Consider the following 14,224-nt stretch of genomic DNA (forward strand, 5'->3'; position numbering starts at 1 on the left):
GAGTCCTAGTCTGCTTCATAGAAAAATTGAACCCTTCCACTCAAGCAAATTGCTTCTAAAGTTCAAATGTTGCTACTAGATTTTATATATACCTAATAAGCAGTCCTAGATTCACAAGTTTAAAGAAACAAATGTGAACTGGTGCAAGGTACTGGGGATGGCTGCCTGTAAATCCTGGCGTTGATATGGTTTCTCGGTTATAGGGGTAAATTTGGGAGTCCAGATAACCATCCGCATCCTAGTAGCTCAGCGGGTTATCGTGTCTGTCCTGATTTGATTTGATACTATGATACCATAAGACTAGAATGCTGGGACTGAGGGTTGTTCAGTAGCATCAGCGAGCGTGAGACTTGCCTAAGTGGAACACCACCGTGAGAAAGCATGCAGCGGACTATGTGAAAGACTTCTGCGGAGCCTTTTTCTTTTTGCTCTTTCTTTTGATATTGCTTTTATATTTTTATCATTTTTATTAGATTTGTTATGGTTTTTTGAAAGTTGAAGCTTTCATCGTCTTCTCATTTTGAGGCCTCACTTCGTACAAGCATCGCGAAATCTGGAAGTCCGTGGTTCAATTCCTGCTCACATCATTTCTTTTTATTTCTGATACCTATAACTACATAGTGCTTATGGTAAGATACATATAGATGTCCAGAGCATATCTTGATATCTTATTCAAATGTCCGTATCTATGAACCATCCCTAAGGAAGTCCATGAATATAATCTAATATAATGATACTCCCCTATATAAGTATACTACTCAAGTGCTACTATAGGACTCTTGGCCCTGACCACTGGCAGAATCCTTTATACAGCAGATAAATTCAGTCTCGACCTAGGGATATTTACAAAGCACACAACTCTGCTCCCATATCAATGCTCGAATCCGAACTTTTGAATCACCATGCAAATCAATCATAGAAGCAAATGCTACAAGTTGGGAATATGGATGCTGGAAGACGCAAGGAGGCACACTGGTATCATCAACGAATAAAAAAACCGGCCCCATGCAGAAAAGACAAGACTACCAATCGTCATCATCCTCTTTCTCGTCGTCTGGAAGTTAATTAGTACATATATCAAGATGAAAATTAACGGATAGAACTTACCACTTCCGCTGACTTTCTGCTTCCGCTTCCTCAATGCATCCTGCAAGGCACCCGCCAATCCACTCTGTGGAGGGCCCGAACTAGAGGCCGCAGCAGATGACTCTGCTGCAGATCCGGGTACCATCGCGCTGCTTCGGTCTTTCTTGTCTGAGTCCCTGACCTTCCGCAATCCTCCTCCACCCGGACCGCCAGAGGCTCGGATGGCTGCCAAAAGGTCGTCTCGGCCACCCCCACCAGACTGGGGCAATGGTGGAGGCGGTGGTCCAGAGTCCCGCCCAGGAAGAGGAGGTGGGGGTGGAGCAGAAGTTGCTGAACGCCCCGTGGGAGGGGGGAGGGGGAGGCGGAGGCGGAGGTGGTCCTCCTGGTGCTCCAGATGTAGGAGGGGGTGGAGGTGGTGGGGGAGGCCCTCCTGGTGCTCCATTGGTAGGCGGAGGCGGAGGAGGTGGAGGTGGCGGCGCTCCTCCTGGTGCTCCAGATATAGGAGGGGGTGGAGGAGGTGGAGGGGGACCTCCTGGCGCTCCAGATGTTGGAGCAGGAGGAGGTGGTGGCGGAACAAAAGAATTGGTAGCAGGAGGTGGCGGAGGGGGAACTGAAGGCACATTACGGCTTGGGAGTAGCGGCGGAGCACCTGCTGGCGCGTGCGAGGTCGGTGCTGGGGGAGGTGCAGGCCCTCGAGGAGGCGGCGGTGGAGGTGCAGGCGGCGTAGATAGTGCGGGTACTGGCCGAGGTGCTGGTGGAGGCGGAGAAACAGGAGTCCTAACAGGAGGAGGGGGAGGAGGCCCAGGAGGACTAATGGTGTTGGGAACTTTGGGAGGAAGTTGAGGCGCAACATCTGCGCGAGGCGGAGGACGTGGCGGCCCGCCAGGCAGAGGACTGCGACTGGGAGGTGCAGGCGGCGCCGAAACTTTGCGCTCGCCTGAGAATGGAGGAGGAACTCCAAATCGAGGTTGGTTGTCATCCATCGGCGTCTTTGGGGGTCTTGGTGGTGGCGGCGGAGCATTGGCGGCGTTGACATTTGAAATCGCCCGCGGCCGTCTACGCTCTGCAGGTCCTTCGGATACGGCAAACTTGCCCGCATCTGCGAGAGGAGGCGGCGCATTAAATCTCCGCAGCGGAGGGGATGGCTCACGAGGCGGCGTCGGAACAGACTCCTCGGCAGTATCAGGCCGCGACTTTCGAGTTGGAGGTGGCGGTGGAGGACCCCGTCGGCTTCCAGAACTGCTTCCAGTATCTTGAGGGCTGATAGCATTGATCTTTGGAGCCGGGGGTCCTGAAGGAGGAGGGGGAGGAGGAGCTGCTCTTGGCTTAGGCTGATCATCAACAGGAGCGGGCGGTTGAGGAGCTAGCTCAGGTCCCTGGCTCTGCTTGATAAAATCCTTGATAAAATCGGTATTATCGGCAATCTGGTCCTCTGTGATACCCATTTGAGAGAGCATTTCCACCAGCCATTTCCACTTGGGATCCTTTGGATCAAATATGAACTCCTCAGATGACGACGGACTGGGTGTTTTCGTCGGGAACGATGCTGGGGGTAGAGAGTGCGAAGGGTATGACGCGACAGGTGTTGGCGACAGAGTGGCTGATTTCATTGGGAGATTGAATTCCTTGAATGGGTTCTTGGTAGTCTTCTTGTTCGCCTTCTTCTCGCGATTCAGGATTGCATTGAGGAAGTCGTCACCCTCGCTCTCGTCGGCGAACAGTAATCCATATAAGACCCCTTCGAAGACAAAGGAATGGAAAAAGCTTCTCTCCTTAATATAGTCAAAGTGCTCTTCAATTTCCATGTCCCAAATGACGCCACCTTTGCCGGAAGGCTATAAACCAAGTCAAAATGTTAGTCTCTCAAGCGCTTATCTTTCCGGGGGTTCGGTCACAAACCGAGATGTCCACCATCTTGAGCCAAAAGCAATGACCGATCTTTTCATCTTCGCAGAGCACTATTACTCCCTGCAAGCCAGTTTTCGTCCATTGTCCAGGATCGGGATAGGCGACCAGGAGTTGTGCAACAGCTCTCTTGTGATGATGATGCACATTGTCGGGGATATGTCGCTTGACCGCGGACTTGTCAGCCCTACTAAGGCTAGGCATGGTACTCCGATGGGAATTCGAGGGTTTCTAGGAATAGGAGAGGTATAGGTATAGGTGATCGTGTTTTAAGCTGGTCGAGCGCGCATGACAACTAAACTGCAGCTGACAAGAATGGCCCCAATCCAGGTGTTAGATCAGGGGTTGTAAGACACGAGGGTCGGGAGGAGGAGTGAGGATTCTGAATTATGCACAGAGTAGTCAAAGGAAAGAATTGGAAAGGAGCCGACCGGCGGTTGCCTTAGAGGAGAGTGCGGAAGAAGGTCAGATGTTGGCGGGGGGGGGCGGAGTACCCGGGCGGTACTTGATACTGGCGCGTATCTGCCACTAGGCACGTGGTATCTTGTATGTACTGTGTAAGGAGTTGCGCACGCGACAATCTTATATGGAAGAATTTGATAGTAATGGATTATGTTATATATGAGTGTTAGCAAAGGTGAATTTTGTGTAGAAGAATAGTGTAGTAAAAACCTAGCATTTCAAAACTTGAAGTTATGAACAAGTGGAATCCGCCCCAAGAGCCCCATTGCTAGTAAGGAGTATCAAAAGACGGAATACGGAACAATATTAATAGACTGTAGGTAGCAATTTATTCTTCATTATATCACCAATTTTGCATAATTCTTGGTTTAATCTAGAATCTTAATATACATAATAAAAAAACTAGGCATCTTCATTCCCAAGCCGGCTTTGCCTCTGTGCGAGAAACGTCGTAACCGACCAACGACGTCATTCCAACAAGGATCATGATGTATAAGATAGTCTATTGGCGACAACTTCTTCATCCTTACTTACCTTCAACATTTCAGATATTCGAGTTAATTCAAGACTTACTTCAAAACAAAGAATATCCATTTGAAACACATTTATTTACAGCCAACATGCCTGTCATCCCTGATCCAGCAGACTTCCCCTCGGTTGCGCAGAAAGGAGATAAAGAAACTCAGCACAAATCAGAAGATCAAAAAGCCACAGCCTTTGACCATATTTCCAAGGGTCCTGTCATTCCCAAAGGTGGGATATTTTATCAATATTGCTGATCTGTCAACTAATCGTCAACCAGATATGCCACCTGTAGCCTCACACGAGGAAATCGAGGCCCGGAAGAAGGAGTTGAACAAGACGAAGAAAGATTGATGGCCTCAACTTGAAAGACGATATTGGCCACAGTGACCATACTAGGATGATTTTTTTGGATTTTTTTGTCTACCCTTGTTTTTTTGTTCCATATTAGTATAATATACGCTACATCTTTGCAGGTCGCAAGTCTCCCTGGTGCATATCTACACTTTCAAGCTCCAGACTGTACCTACCATGAATCCTCCAATGCGTTGATCTCAGACTCCAATAAAGATCATTTGTCAAAATTCGATGCCTTTTTGATCGAAATATTCACCATTCAAACCAAAGCGGGCAGCTATAATGTTGCCCAGGTGGGTAGTCAAGGCAACCAAGTTCGTACTTGCCTTAGCACTCGAGGCTCATGAAATCTTGAACATCTAGTCCCAAGTTGAACCTTCTGGTTTTGGGTGAACCGTCAGGAACTAGCCAAGTAATCACACCGATATACTCGAACCCAAATGCAGAGTACCACCGAAATTTTAATCCGCACTGGTTAATCTCAGCGTGGCTGGGTTCTGGCTGGGTACTGGGCGTGCCGATCCGCTCACAAAGAAAGGGCACGCAAGGGTCCACCAGACCCCTGAGTGGAGTACCTTCAGACAAGCCTCGTTGAAAACCAATCTCGCAGAATCCGAGTCTGGTTGTCTGCAATCTTCAACCATGAAGTTCACGACAATCTTGTTAACCCAGGCCCTGTTGCTGGCAGTTGGCAAGGCCAGCAAGAATGCACGCAATGTCGAGCCATGTGCGCAGATCACTCAAATGTCTTCTGATAGTACTAGTCAGGATCAAAGTATGTCAATGGCACCTCTTCATAACAATAAACATTTGAACAGGACTCGGACTAATCTCAATTTTTGTAGCAACCACTTCGCTTCCATACGAGCTAGCATACCAATGCCTCATGTCTATGCCGTTCGATACAAATCGTGCAAGTATCTTTCTGAATCAAGTTCGCAAAATCCTGGAGTTCCAATCCACGATTGACATCCTCAAGCGTATGAATCCCAGACCTTGTTCGATGAATCAATACTAAAAATTTATCTCAGAGCCCCCTTCAGGTTACCAAATGCCAGCCACAGATATTCTGGGTGGAATTGATTCTATCATAGACAAAGTCAACAACACCAGCTACTCCAGTCAGTTTGAGATGGATTTAGACATTTCGAATGTGATAAACTCGGCACATGATGGCCATTTGGTGTTTACCCTGTGCTCACAGGCAATATTCAACTTTGAAATTGATCTACCTATTGTATCTATATCGTCAGATGGACTTTCACTTCCAGATGTGTACACGCTGAGTATGAAGCTTTCTACCTCCATTCCGTCCTATGTGCTAACCGTCTGTCAGGTGATGCAATGCACCAGTCAAATGACGTGAAAACTGTTTCACCTATTGAGACAATAAATGGGACTGCTGTTGCGGAATATCTCGAGTCATATGCCTTCAGCCAAAGTCTACAAGATCAGGACGCCCAGTAGGTTTACCACAATCAAACGTTCATCCTTTTCAATTACTGAAAATCCCAGGTACAACCGTGTCTTCCCTGCGCTAGCTCGCAGTGTTACAAATACACCGATAAGTCCAAACGGTATATGGGCTACCAACGGAGCTTGGACTGAGGGCTCTGAGCTCCCTATCAAGTACTCAAATGGCACCACTCAGACCGTGAAAAAGACAGCGATCCCCGTGGAACGATACTTCACCTACGACAGTGGAACAGAACTATATAGCATCCACTGTCTTCCGCAATCCCTATCAACAGAGACTTCCTCAGACTCCACTGCCGGTGCAGAGCAGGCATCCGAAGTAGCTGGTTTTCCCGACCCTACATTGGGCGATGCTAGCTCAATAGCTGGGTATTTCTCGAATTTGACGGGTCTGGAAGATACGGCAATCATGTTTCTGCCTACTTTCGCTGGCAATCCATCCCAAATGGCACAGGTAGCCATCAACTTTCTGAAGAATGCCACTGCAGAGGGGAAGACGAAAGTCCTTATCGATGTCACCGGTAACCCAGGAGGGTACATGTCAACAGGAATAGACATGTCTCGAATCTTCTTCCCCGAGTCTACTCCGTACACTGCAACACGATTCAGAGCCCACGAGACTGCGAGGTATTTGACTCAGGCATATTCTCGCGACTATACGGACGATTCGAGCAACATCTTTGCCTACAAAGAAACAGTTATGCCAAACCAGACAACCAGTTTTTCATCTTGGCAAGATCTCTATGGACCTCATGATATCCTAGATAGCTCTTCGTCTAGTCTGCTCGCCAACTTCAACTACACATCCAGCTCCACAAAGGTATACCCGATTAATGGTTATGGATCCATTCCACTTAACCCTTCAAAGGCTCTCTTCTCCGCTGAGAACATTGCCATTGTAAGTTAATTATCTTTCTAACACTGTGTAGCGCAAAGCTAATGCCTTTCAGATGACAGACGGCGACTGTGTCTCTACCTGTGCCTTCTTCGTCAAGCTGATGAAACGCCAAGGCGTGCGCACCATCGCATTTGGCGGTCGTCCAAAAAATGCACCCATGCAAGGCGTCGGCGGCGTAAAGGGTGGTCAATCACTCAGCGTCGGCTACGTAACTGGCTACATTCAACAAGCGAATACCTTGATCCGCAACGCAGCTAATACATCTTCTCCACTTCTCACTACTTCTCAGTGGAAGGCATTCAATGACTCCAGTCCTAGTACTCAGGAGACTTATGAGTGGAGCGGGAATCTGAATCTGAGGAATGAGTATGATCCAGAGGATGATGAAACGCCACTGCAATTTATTTATGAGGCCGCTGAGTGTCGACTTTTCTATACTCTGGATAACTATTTGAAGCAGGAGACTACTTGGCAGGCGGCTGCTAAGGCCATGTTTGGGGATTTTGGATGTGTGGATGGGTCTACTGGGGGTGAAGGGAGTTTGGACTCGTAAGGGGTTTAGCCTTTTCTTTTCTTTTATGTTGATCTGAGTCTTTGTTATTTCCTTCTGCTAAGTATCATATTGATGCTTTGCATTATGGCACCTGATGTCAAGTTTTGCGGATCGTGTAAACCATTTTGGTAATGGGATGAATAGTCTCTACGGAGAATCAGGAGGTCTTCGCCTGGTCTCAACACTTGTCCCGCCATCAAGTTGCAAGACAGCATTCACAACATGTAGTTATAGCCCAGAGAATTTCTCTATTTTGTGAATTGTTAGATAGGAATGACAGACAACGTATCTGTGTTTATAGAGGTATCCGTTCGAAATCGGACTATATCCGCTTCATCGCGGTCAACGGCATATCGGGTACCTACATTTAGTGACTGGGGAGAAACCCTGCACATGATTAGGCCCTTCGTTTTCAAGGTTGTGTTTTTTATCTTTCCAAGCCTGAGGTCTAGGTCGAATTCAATCTTCGAATGAGTTATTTTACATATGTTACAGTACTGTAAATTTGTTAGCTGGGCTGATCTGCATCTGTGCCTGATCCCCAGATTGCTCCTCTTCAAATGTTTGCTCTCCAAGCCCAACCTTCAATGTTGGAATCTATCTCAGATCATTCACATATTATTCCCTCATTTCAAATCTGAGGCCAAAACATCTCAGCCTGTAGCTTTAAGTCCATTCAAAAACCAATATGAAGCTACCAACTCATGTTATAGATCCAAACGGCGAAGTGGTCATAGTATTGCGCAATGCAGACTGTGCTTTTGCCCAGCCGGTCGAGAATATGAACACTGCTGGAGATACTCATGACCATCTGGAGATGCGTGATAGTTCTCAAAGTCCTTCAGAAGCAACACCCGCACTGGAACTCTCTTTTGAATACCCGCAGCCGACTGTCAGGGAAAAGAAAATGGCAAAGAAGAATAAGACAAAGAAGAATAAGAAGAAGGGCAAGAAGGGATGGTCTGGCGGTGATTTGAATGAAGAGCCTGCTGTCGAGGGCTTCGCTGCCGAATATCCTACCCCCGAAGAGCCTGCTGTTGAGGATTTTGCTCCCGAAGAGCCTGCCCCCGAAGAGCCTGCCCCCGAAGAGCCTGCCCCCGAAGAGCCTGCCCCCGAAGAGCCTGCCCCCGAAGAGCCTGTCCCCGAAGAGCCTGCCCCCGAAGAGCCTGTCCCCGAAGAGCCTGCCCCCGAAGAGCCTGCTCCCGAAGAGCCTGCCCCCGAAGAGCCTGCTACCGAAGAGCCTGCCCCCGAAGAGTCCGCTGCAGAATATCCTTCCCCCGAAGAGCCTACTGTCGAGGAGTTTGCTGCCGAGGAGTCCGCTGCAGAGTATCCTACCCCCGAAGAGCCTGCTGTTGAAGACTCCGCTGCCGAAGCAGATTTCATCGAGGCTTCGGATAGTACTTGTTATCGTATTCAAGTCTCTGCGAAGCATATGATACTTGCCTCCCCAGTCTTTGAAACCATGTTGACTGGTGGTTGGAAAGAAAGCATTACCTTTGCGCAAAAGGGGTCAGTTGAGGTCGATGCAGAAAGCTGGAACATCGAAGCACTCTTGATTGTGCTGCGTGCTATTCATGGGCAGCACTATAATATCCCACAAAAGCTTACCCTCGAGATGCTTGCCCAAGTTGCTGTCATCACAGACTACTATAAGTGCAAGGAGCCTTTGCATATCCTGAAGGATATATGGATAAAAAATCTGGACGAGGCTTTACCCATGACATTTTCTCGGGATTTGGTATTATGGCTATGGATTTCTTGGTTTTTCCAACTTCCTCTCCAATTCAAAGCATCAACTTCGATTGTGATGTCACATAGTGATGGTTGGATTGATAGTTGGGGACTCCCAGTATCGTACCAAGTTATAGGTAAGGGTGAAAGATCTTTCATAAGTGATTTAGAACTAATTGAATGCAGATTCAATGAATACCTGTCGACAGGAGGCTATCGACAACTTAATTACCCTTCTTCATGAAACCCGCGATGCCTTCATACACGGTACTCGGGGGTGTTGTTTCGAGTGCCGTTCAATCATGTATGGGGCTTTGACGATTCATATGAATTCATATGATCTGCTTTCACCGAAACCGGAGGCTCCTTTTATGAATTTGACTTACCATTCTCTTGTTCAGAGAGTCCTGGCATTTCAATCACCCCAATGGTATTCTCCACTCTCAGGCTATTCAGACTATTCAAGTTTTTCGAGTTATCGATCCAACTCTCGTCACTCTCCACATGCCTGCTCCAACGCATCCTTTAAATCCATTTTCACGATGCTGAAGGGCTATCTTGAGGGCTTGGAATTTGAAATATAATTGTTCCTTTGCTTATAATTGTTTGATCTTAATATGGTACCTAGCACTCACGTACAAGGAAGCAGGCTTGGTATCTTTCATTTCAATGGAACTATGGATGGAGGAGACTGTTTGATGGAATCAGCGTTGAACTGCCTGCTGTGATGAATGTGCTTTTTTTTAGTTACAATATCATGATGGTGAATAATGGATGTATTGGTGATTTTTTGGGGGGTTGCAGGTCAGTAGTAGTTCTAGACAGGGCATAAGCCATACAATCCAGATGTCATAATACGATGGTTATTTTTGGGTACCACTGACAGTCCCGAAGTATGTGTGTTTAGTTAAATTGCATTGGGATACATAGAGGGCGTCCATTTAATAGAGCGGAACCCCTAGCCAAGTGCATACCTTCCCTAGATTCCTTGTTATAGCGCCGCATGAAGCGCGGTGCTAAGACTTGATGTCATACTACGAGCCTATGATTATTGCAACTCATCAAGCAAAGACTATTTTCAATTCTCGCGACCTTTTTTCATAATTCTATGACTAGAAAGGAATGGAAGGAAAGCAAGGCTAAACAGAGCAAGACACATAGCATGCAATGCAATGCAAGGAAGCAAACACGCAGGGTCATCATGCGCGCTGCATCCAGTTTTCTCTGTAGCATGGGTCCGGATGCTTCGCATAGACAAATAGGGAACTGTAAGAGATACAATGACTCCAGAAACCCATACCCGCCAACATACAAATTCCGAAACCTTGGCGTCGATTGTTCCATGCCCTGATACTTGTCGATGCGCCCAATAAGGGTAGGGGAGGCCGTTTATCCTCATACATAACTGTGGCGGGAAAAGTGCAGCATTGAGGAGTGATTGAAGGTTTTACTAGTGTCTGCGCGTTTTGAAAGGTGAAACGGGACGAACAAAAGTGATCGTATGTCGAATACCTCGTGAAGTTCAAGGAGGAGTTCAAGTCTTGATCGGGGGCAATAAATCCAGGTGTAGCTGACTACCACCAGCGGCAGTATAGAAGGGATTTGTGGCGGCACATCTGAAGAGCACTATGCAGAATAGCACTCTTACAGGGCATAGAGCATCGAGCTCTGGGGGTAGGAAGGGGTGAGCTTAGAGCTCGTCGACATCGATTTCCTTCTCGTCCTCGCTCTCGCGGTCCTCGTCGAACTCGACGTTGTCCTCGAAGCCCTCAGCGCCGTAGGTATCGGTCTCGTTGATCTTGGCGTGCTCGGGAAGCTCACCGTAGGCCTTCAGGGAACGGGCCTCGTCGGCGGTGTACTTCATGATAACATCACCCTTCTCGTCCTGGTAGTCGCGCAGCGAGAGGAGAATAATGTCACCCTGGTTGATCCAGACCTTCTTGCGGAGCTTGCCACGAATGTGAGCCAGACGCTTCTCGCCGTCAAAGCAAAGAGCCTCGAGGCGGCCGTTACCGAGCATCTTGACAACCTGGGCGTACTCTTGGCCATCCTCTTTGAAGACGAGCTCACGCTTCTCGTTGTCGTTCTCGTTCTTTCCACGACGACGGTTCTTACCGCCCTGTACAAAGTTGTTAGAATTTGAGTCAAAGAGAAAAATGACGCGGAAGGTGGTAAAAATGGGATCATGAAAGAAGTAGACACCCTCTGCCATGCTCACATCCTCATATTTGGGTAGTTGGCTACCCATGAGTGAGGGTGGCGGGGTGACACATTCCAAACAAGGAGGGGCTGAATATTTTGCGCACGTACTTTTCCCTTGTTCTTGGGCATAGCGGTGGGGTGTAACCTTCACTGGACTGGTGTCTGGCTATGTGATGGTACTCTTGGTTCTTTTTCACCGTCGATAGAAGGGAAAAAGAGAAGATGATCCCCGGAGTGGTCGAGTGAGAAGAAAGAGAGTTGAGTGGGGGATCTGTGCCCAGATGGATGCCCTGCTCAAATCTTCTGCTTAGGTAACCAGGCACCCAGGTGGCGATTTATGCCTTGTTTGTTAGGCCAGTGGCGCCGAAGTCTTACCGCCTATTAATGTACTGGCAGAAAAATACAGGAAGCAGCACGCGATAACAATGTTCAGTAACAACTTCTGGACTTTCCAGTGCCTGGGTCTGGAGAAGCTATAAGTAGCTTGAACAACTCGCAAAATCAATATTTCAAATTCCCATCTACTTTCCAGCCCTAGAGTGGACCCGGGACGCCCCAAACTCTGAACCACTTGGCCGCATGAGTCAACTCGTGTCATACTGCATGGCTCTCGACTTGGATTCATAATGAGACAAATTTACTCATACCACAATTCAACCTCTTGGAAATTAGTCCGGAATTTCACAGTCTTCATTGACTCATTATGAAGTGGTTGACCTCCTCGACCTTCTCGTCCAGCCTCCTTCTCCGATACTGCCCGCAAAATGTCATCCCCCCGGTTGCGCAACGTTACTTAGGCTCTCCTTTCCATCCGATTCACCCCAAAATTGCACACATGCATGCGACCCGCGATCCAAATACTCTATGGTGGCGGGCATCAGTAGCGCCTATCGGGGACCTCAGGCGGGTGGTTCGCTCGTGGTGTGCCCGCAAAGCACGCCTCGCATTTCAACAAGCGTTGAGGAATCATGGGTTTGACGACTCGGGGAAGCCTCTATCTGATTTCCCGGTTCCTCCAAAATATAACTTGACGGGCTCTTTGGAGGTCGTCGTCCGCCCTAGTGGTGTTGGTCAGAGCTTCGAAACGTTCCGGGACGATGCGGATCGCCTTCTGGGGAATATACTGAGACTTCGGTCCGCTCATCTGGAGCGTGCATCTAAGAAGCCTGCGAGTCATTTGAAGTCTTCCAAATCTTCTAAGAAGCCGAAGTCGAAGTCGTGATTGGACCTGTATCATTCATATGTATTATATTATCTGGCCAGGTGCCTGACTACATACTTCAGCACTATAGCTTTCTTGTACACTATTGCATTGCGACTTGCTGCATGGCGGCGTTGGGTTTCAAATTATGAACAATTTATTGCATCTCTACTCGAGACTAACCAATGAAAACAAATATTATCCATCAAATGTAAATGGTTCGAAGTATGGAACTAAGTAAATATCCATGTCGAACAAAGCCGTATCTTAGCTCCCGCCGGGCAATGTCAATGCCTGGAGCCTCGCTAAAACGCCGATCTGGCGGAATCAACACGGGACTTGTCAACTACAACTCTTCCTATCTTCGACCACCACTTCCGATACCCTTCTTTCCTCCTCAAATTAATTCAGAATGCTGGTCTCCTTGACTGTTGGCAAGGTAGATGCCGGCGTCGCCGTGCTCCTAACCAAAGACAATCGCCTCGTAAGCTTTCCAGCCCCTGGTCGCCTCAGGCGCCGCCCAAACATCAATGGAACTTGTCAATTGTGCCGAGCGCAAACAAATACCCCAACATCAACGATACATAACTAACATGAAACTCACTAGATTGAATTCCCATCTGTTCTACTCCCGAACAATATTTCTTCTGGCAGCATTGTCGATATCACAGTTGCGCGTAACCACGCCGCCGAGACAGCCAACGCAACAGCCTTCCAGTCCCTTCAGAAGCGCATCCTAAACACATACGGTGTGAAGACTCCGTCGCCGCCTATTCTTCGTCTCCGAAATGCTACTCAGACCTCCCTTGTCCTAGAATGGGACCCCATCGACCTGGCTACCGCGTCCTTGAAATCCCTCTCCCTCTACCGCAATAACTCCAAGGCTGGTTCCATACCCCGCCCGCTCGAGACGCGCAGCACTAAGATCAGTGGTCTGGCTATTCACTCCGAGTACACATTCCACTTGGTCTTGCGCACGACAGCCGGTACTTACCAGTCAGAGAAGTTGACATGCCGCACGCACAAGATGACCGATCTATCCGGTATTACCGTCACTCCTGGCATTGTGGACCCGGCGCGCAAGGAAGCATTGGGCGAGACACTTGAACGTATCGGTGGAAAGATGATTGACTCCGTACGCATTGATACCACCCACTTTGTTTGCACAGAGGGCCGCGGTCCTTTGTGGGAGAAGGCTGTCGAGATGAACATCCCCGTTGTTGTACCAGAATGGGTCGACGCTTGTGAGTCGGAGGGTACTATTGCAGGTGTCCGTGGATACTACCTCAATGCGGATCCCAAGGCCCGTCAACTTAATGTTATTCATGGCTCTTCGCATCAGCGCACTACTTCGACTATGTCCGCGGCTACGACTACCCAGGGTAGACCTAGCACTCAGCCGCAGCGCACTGAACAACCTCAACCTGCTGCTGAGCCGCCTCTGACGCCTTTCCCTGGTGGGGAAACTAGTATTCAACCACAAGCGCAAACACAAGAGGTTAGCTCAGAGGATGATGATGTTGCGCCCCCACCTCCGCCAAAGGACGAGTCCGAAACCCCCGAGGAATCTCCTCAGCAGAACGGTGATGCTGAGCCTGTTCCGGTGTCTGAAGAGAAGCCTTTGGATGCAGATGATGCAGAACCCAAGGCAGATGATGCAGAACCCAAGGCAGATGATGGTAAAGAGGATAATAAAGAGACTACACTACCACAAAACAGACCTGACGAAGAGCCCGAGTCACAGGATGAGAAAAGTAAGGGTAAAGGCAAAGAGGGCGAAGGCGATTTTAGTGAGGTGACTCTTTAGTGTGCTTGTTTCTTTTCTCGTCCG

General features: G+C 48.4%; 7 protein-coding genes across 7 annotated transcripts; 5 read left to right on the forward strand and 2 right to left on the reverse strand.

Moving 5' to 3' along the window:
• Positions 1-1,187: 1,187 nt before the first annotated feature.
• N7483_006081 (WASP family protein) lies at positions 1,188-3,195 on the reverse strand (the record flags this gene model as incomplete). Its single annotated transcript, XM_057089518.1, has 2 exons — positions 1,188-2,921; positions 2,986-3,195. 2 exons carry the CDS (start codon positions 3,193-3,195, stop codon positions 1,188-1,190), a joined length of 1,944 nt encoding a protein of 647 aa, XP_056949347.1.
• An 878-nt stretch (positions 3,196-4,073) lies between these two features.
• N7483_006082 (uncharacterized protein) lies at positions 4,074-4,329 on the forward strand (the record flags this gene model as incomplete). Its single annotated transcript, XM_057089519.1, has 2 exons — positions 4,074-4,206; positions 4,256-4,329. The coding sequence occupies 2 exons, from the start codon at positions 4,074-4,076 to the stop codon at positions 4,327-4,329; spliced, it is 207 nt and encodes a 68-aa protein (XP_056949348.1).
• A 645-nt stretch (positions 4,330-4,974) lies between these two features.
• On the forward strand, positions 4,975-7,259 carry N7483_006083 (uncharacterized protein; the record flags this gene model as incomplete). The annotated part of the gene is made up of 6 exons (XM_057089520.1): positions 4,975-5,107; positions 5,178-5,312; positions 5,364-5,618; positions 5,669-5,795; positions 5,848-6,706; positions 6,759-7,259. The coding sequence occupies 6 exons, from the start codon at positions 4,975-4,977 to the stop codon at positions 7,257-7,259; spliced, it is 2,010 nt and encodes a 669-aa protein (XP_056949349.1).
• Positions 7,260-7,947: 688 nt separating this feature from the next.
• On the forward strand, positions 7,948-9,574 carry N7483_006084 (uncharacterized protein; the record flags this gene model as incomplete). Its single annotated transcript, XM_057089521.1, has 2 exons — positions 7,948-9,127; positions 9,177-9,574. 2 exons carry the CDS (start codon positions 7,948-7,950, stop codon positions 9,572-9,574), a joined length of 1,578 nt encoding a protein of 525 aa, XP_056949350.1.
• Positions 9,575-10,680: 1,106 nt separating this feature from the next.
• On the reverse strand, positions 10,681-11,321 carry N7483_006085 (translation initiation complex factor eIF1A; the record flags this gene model as incomplete). Its single annotated transcript, XM_057089522.1, has 2 exons — positions 10,681-11,109; positions 11,301-11,321. The coding sequence occupies 2 exons, from the start codon at positions 11,319-11,321 to the stop codon at positions 10,681-10,683; spliced, it is 450 nt and encodes a 149-aa protein (XP_056949351.1).
• Positions 11,322-11,895: 574 nt separating this feature from the next.
• On the forward strand, positions 11,896-12,414 carry N7483_006086 (uncharacterized protein; the record flags this gene model as incomplete). Its single annotated transcript, XM_057089523.1, has 1 exon — positions 11,896-12,414. The coding sequence occupies one exon, from the start codon at positions 11,896-11,898 to the stop codon at positions 12,412-12,414; it is 519 nt and encodes a 172-aa protein (XP_056949352.1).
• Positions 12,415-12,805: 391 nt separating this feature from the next.
• Positions 12,806-14,200, forward strand: N7483_006087 (putative chitin biosynthesis protein (Chs5); the record flags this gene model as incomplete). The annotated part of the gene is made up of 2 exons (XM_057089524.1): positions 12,806-12,877; positions 13,001-14,200. The coding sequence occupies 2 exons, from the start codon at positions 12,806-12,808 to the stop codon at positions 14,198-14,200; spliced, it is 1,272 nt and encodes a 423-aa protein (XP_056949353.1).
• Between the last annotated feature and the right edge of the window lie 24 nt (positions 14,201-14,224).

The sequence above is a fragment of the Penicillium malachiteum genome (genome assembly GCF_028827825.1).
Source record: "Penicillium malachiteum strain IBT 17515 chromosome Unknown utg000002l:1.0-8849297.0:1.0-8852440.0, whole genome shotgun sequence".
Lineage (NCBI taxonomy): Eukaryota > Fungi > Ascomycota > Eurotiomycetes > Eurotiales > Aspergillaceae > Penicillium > Penicillium malachiteum.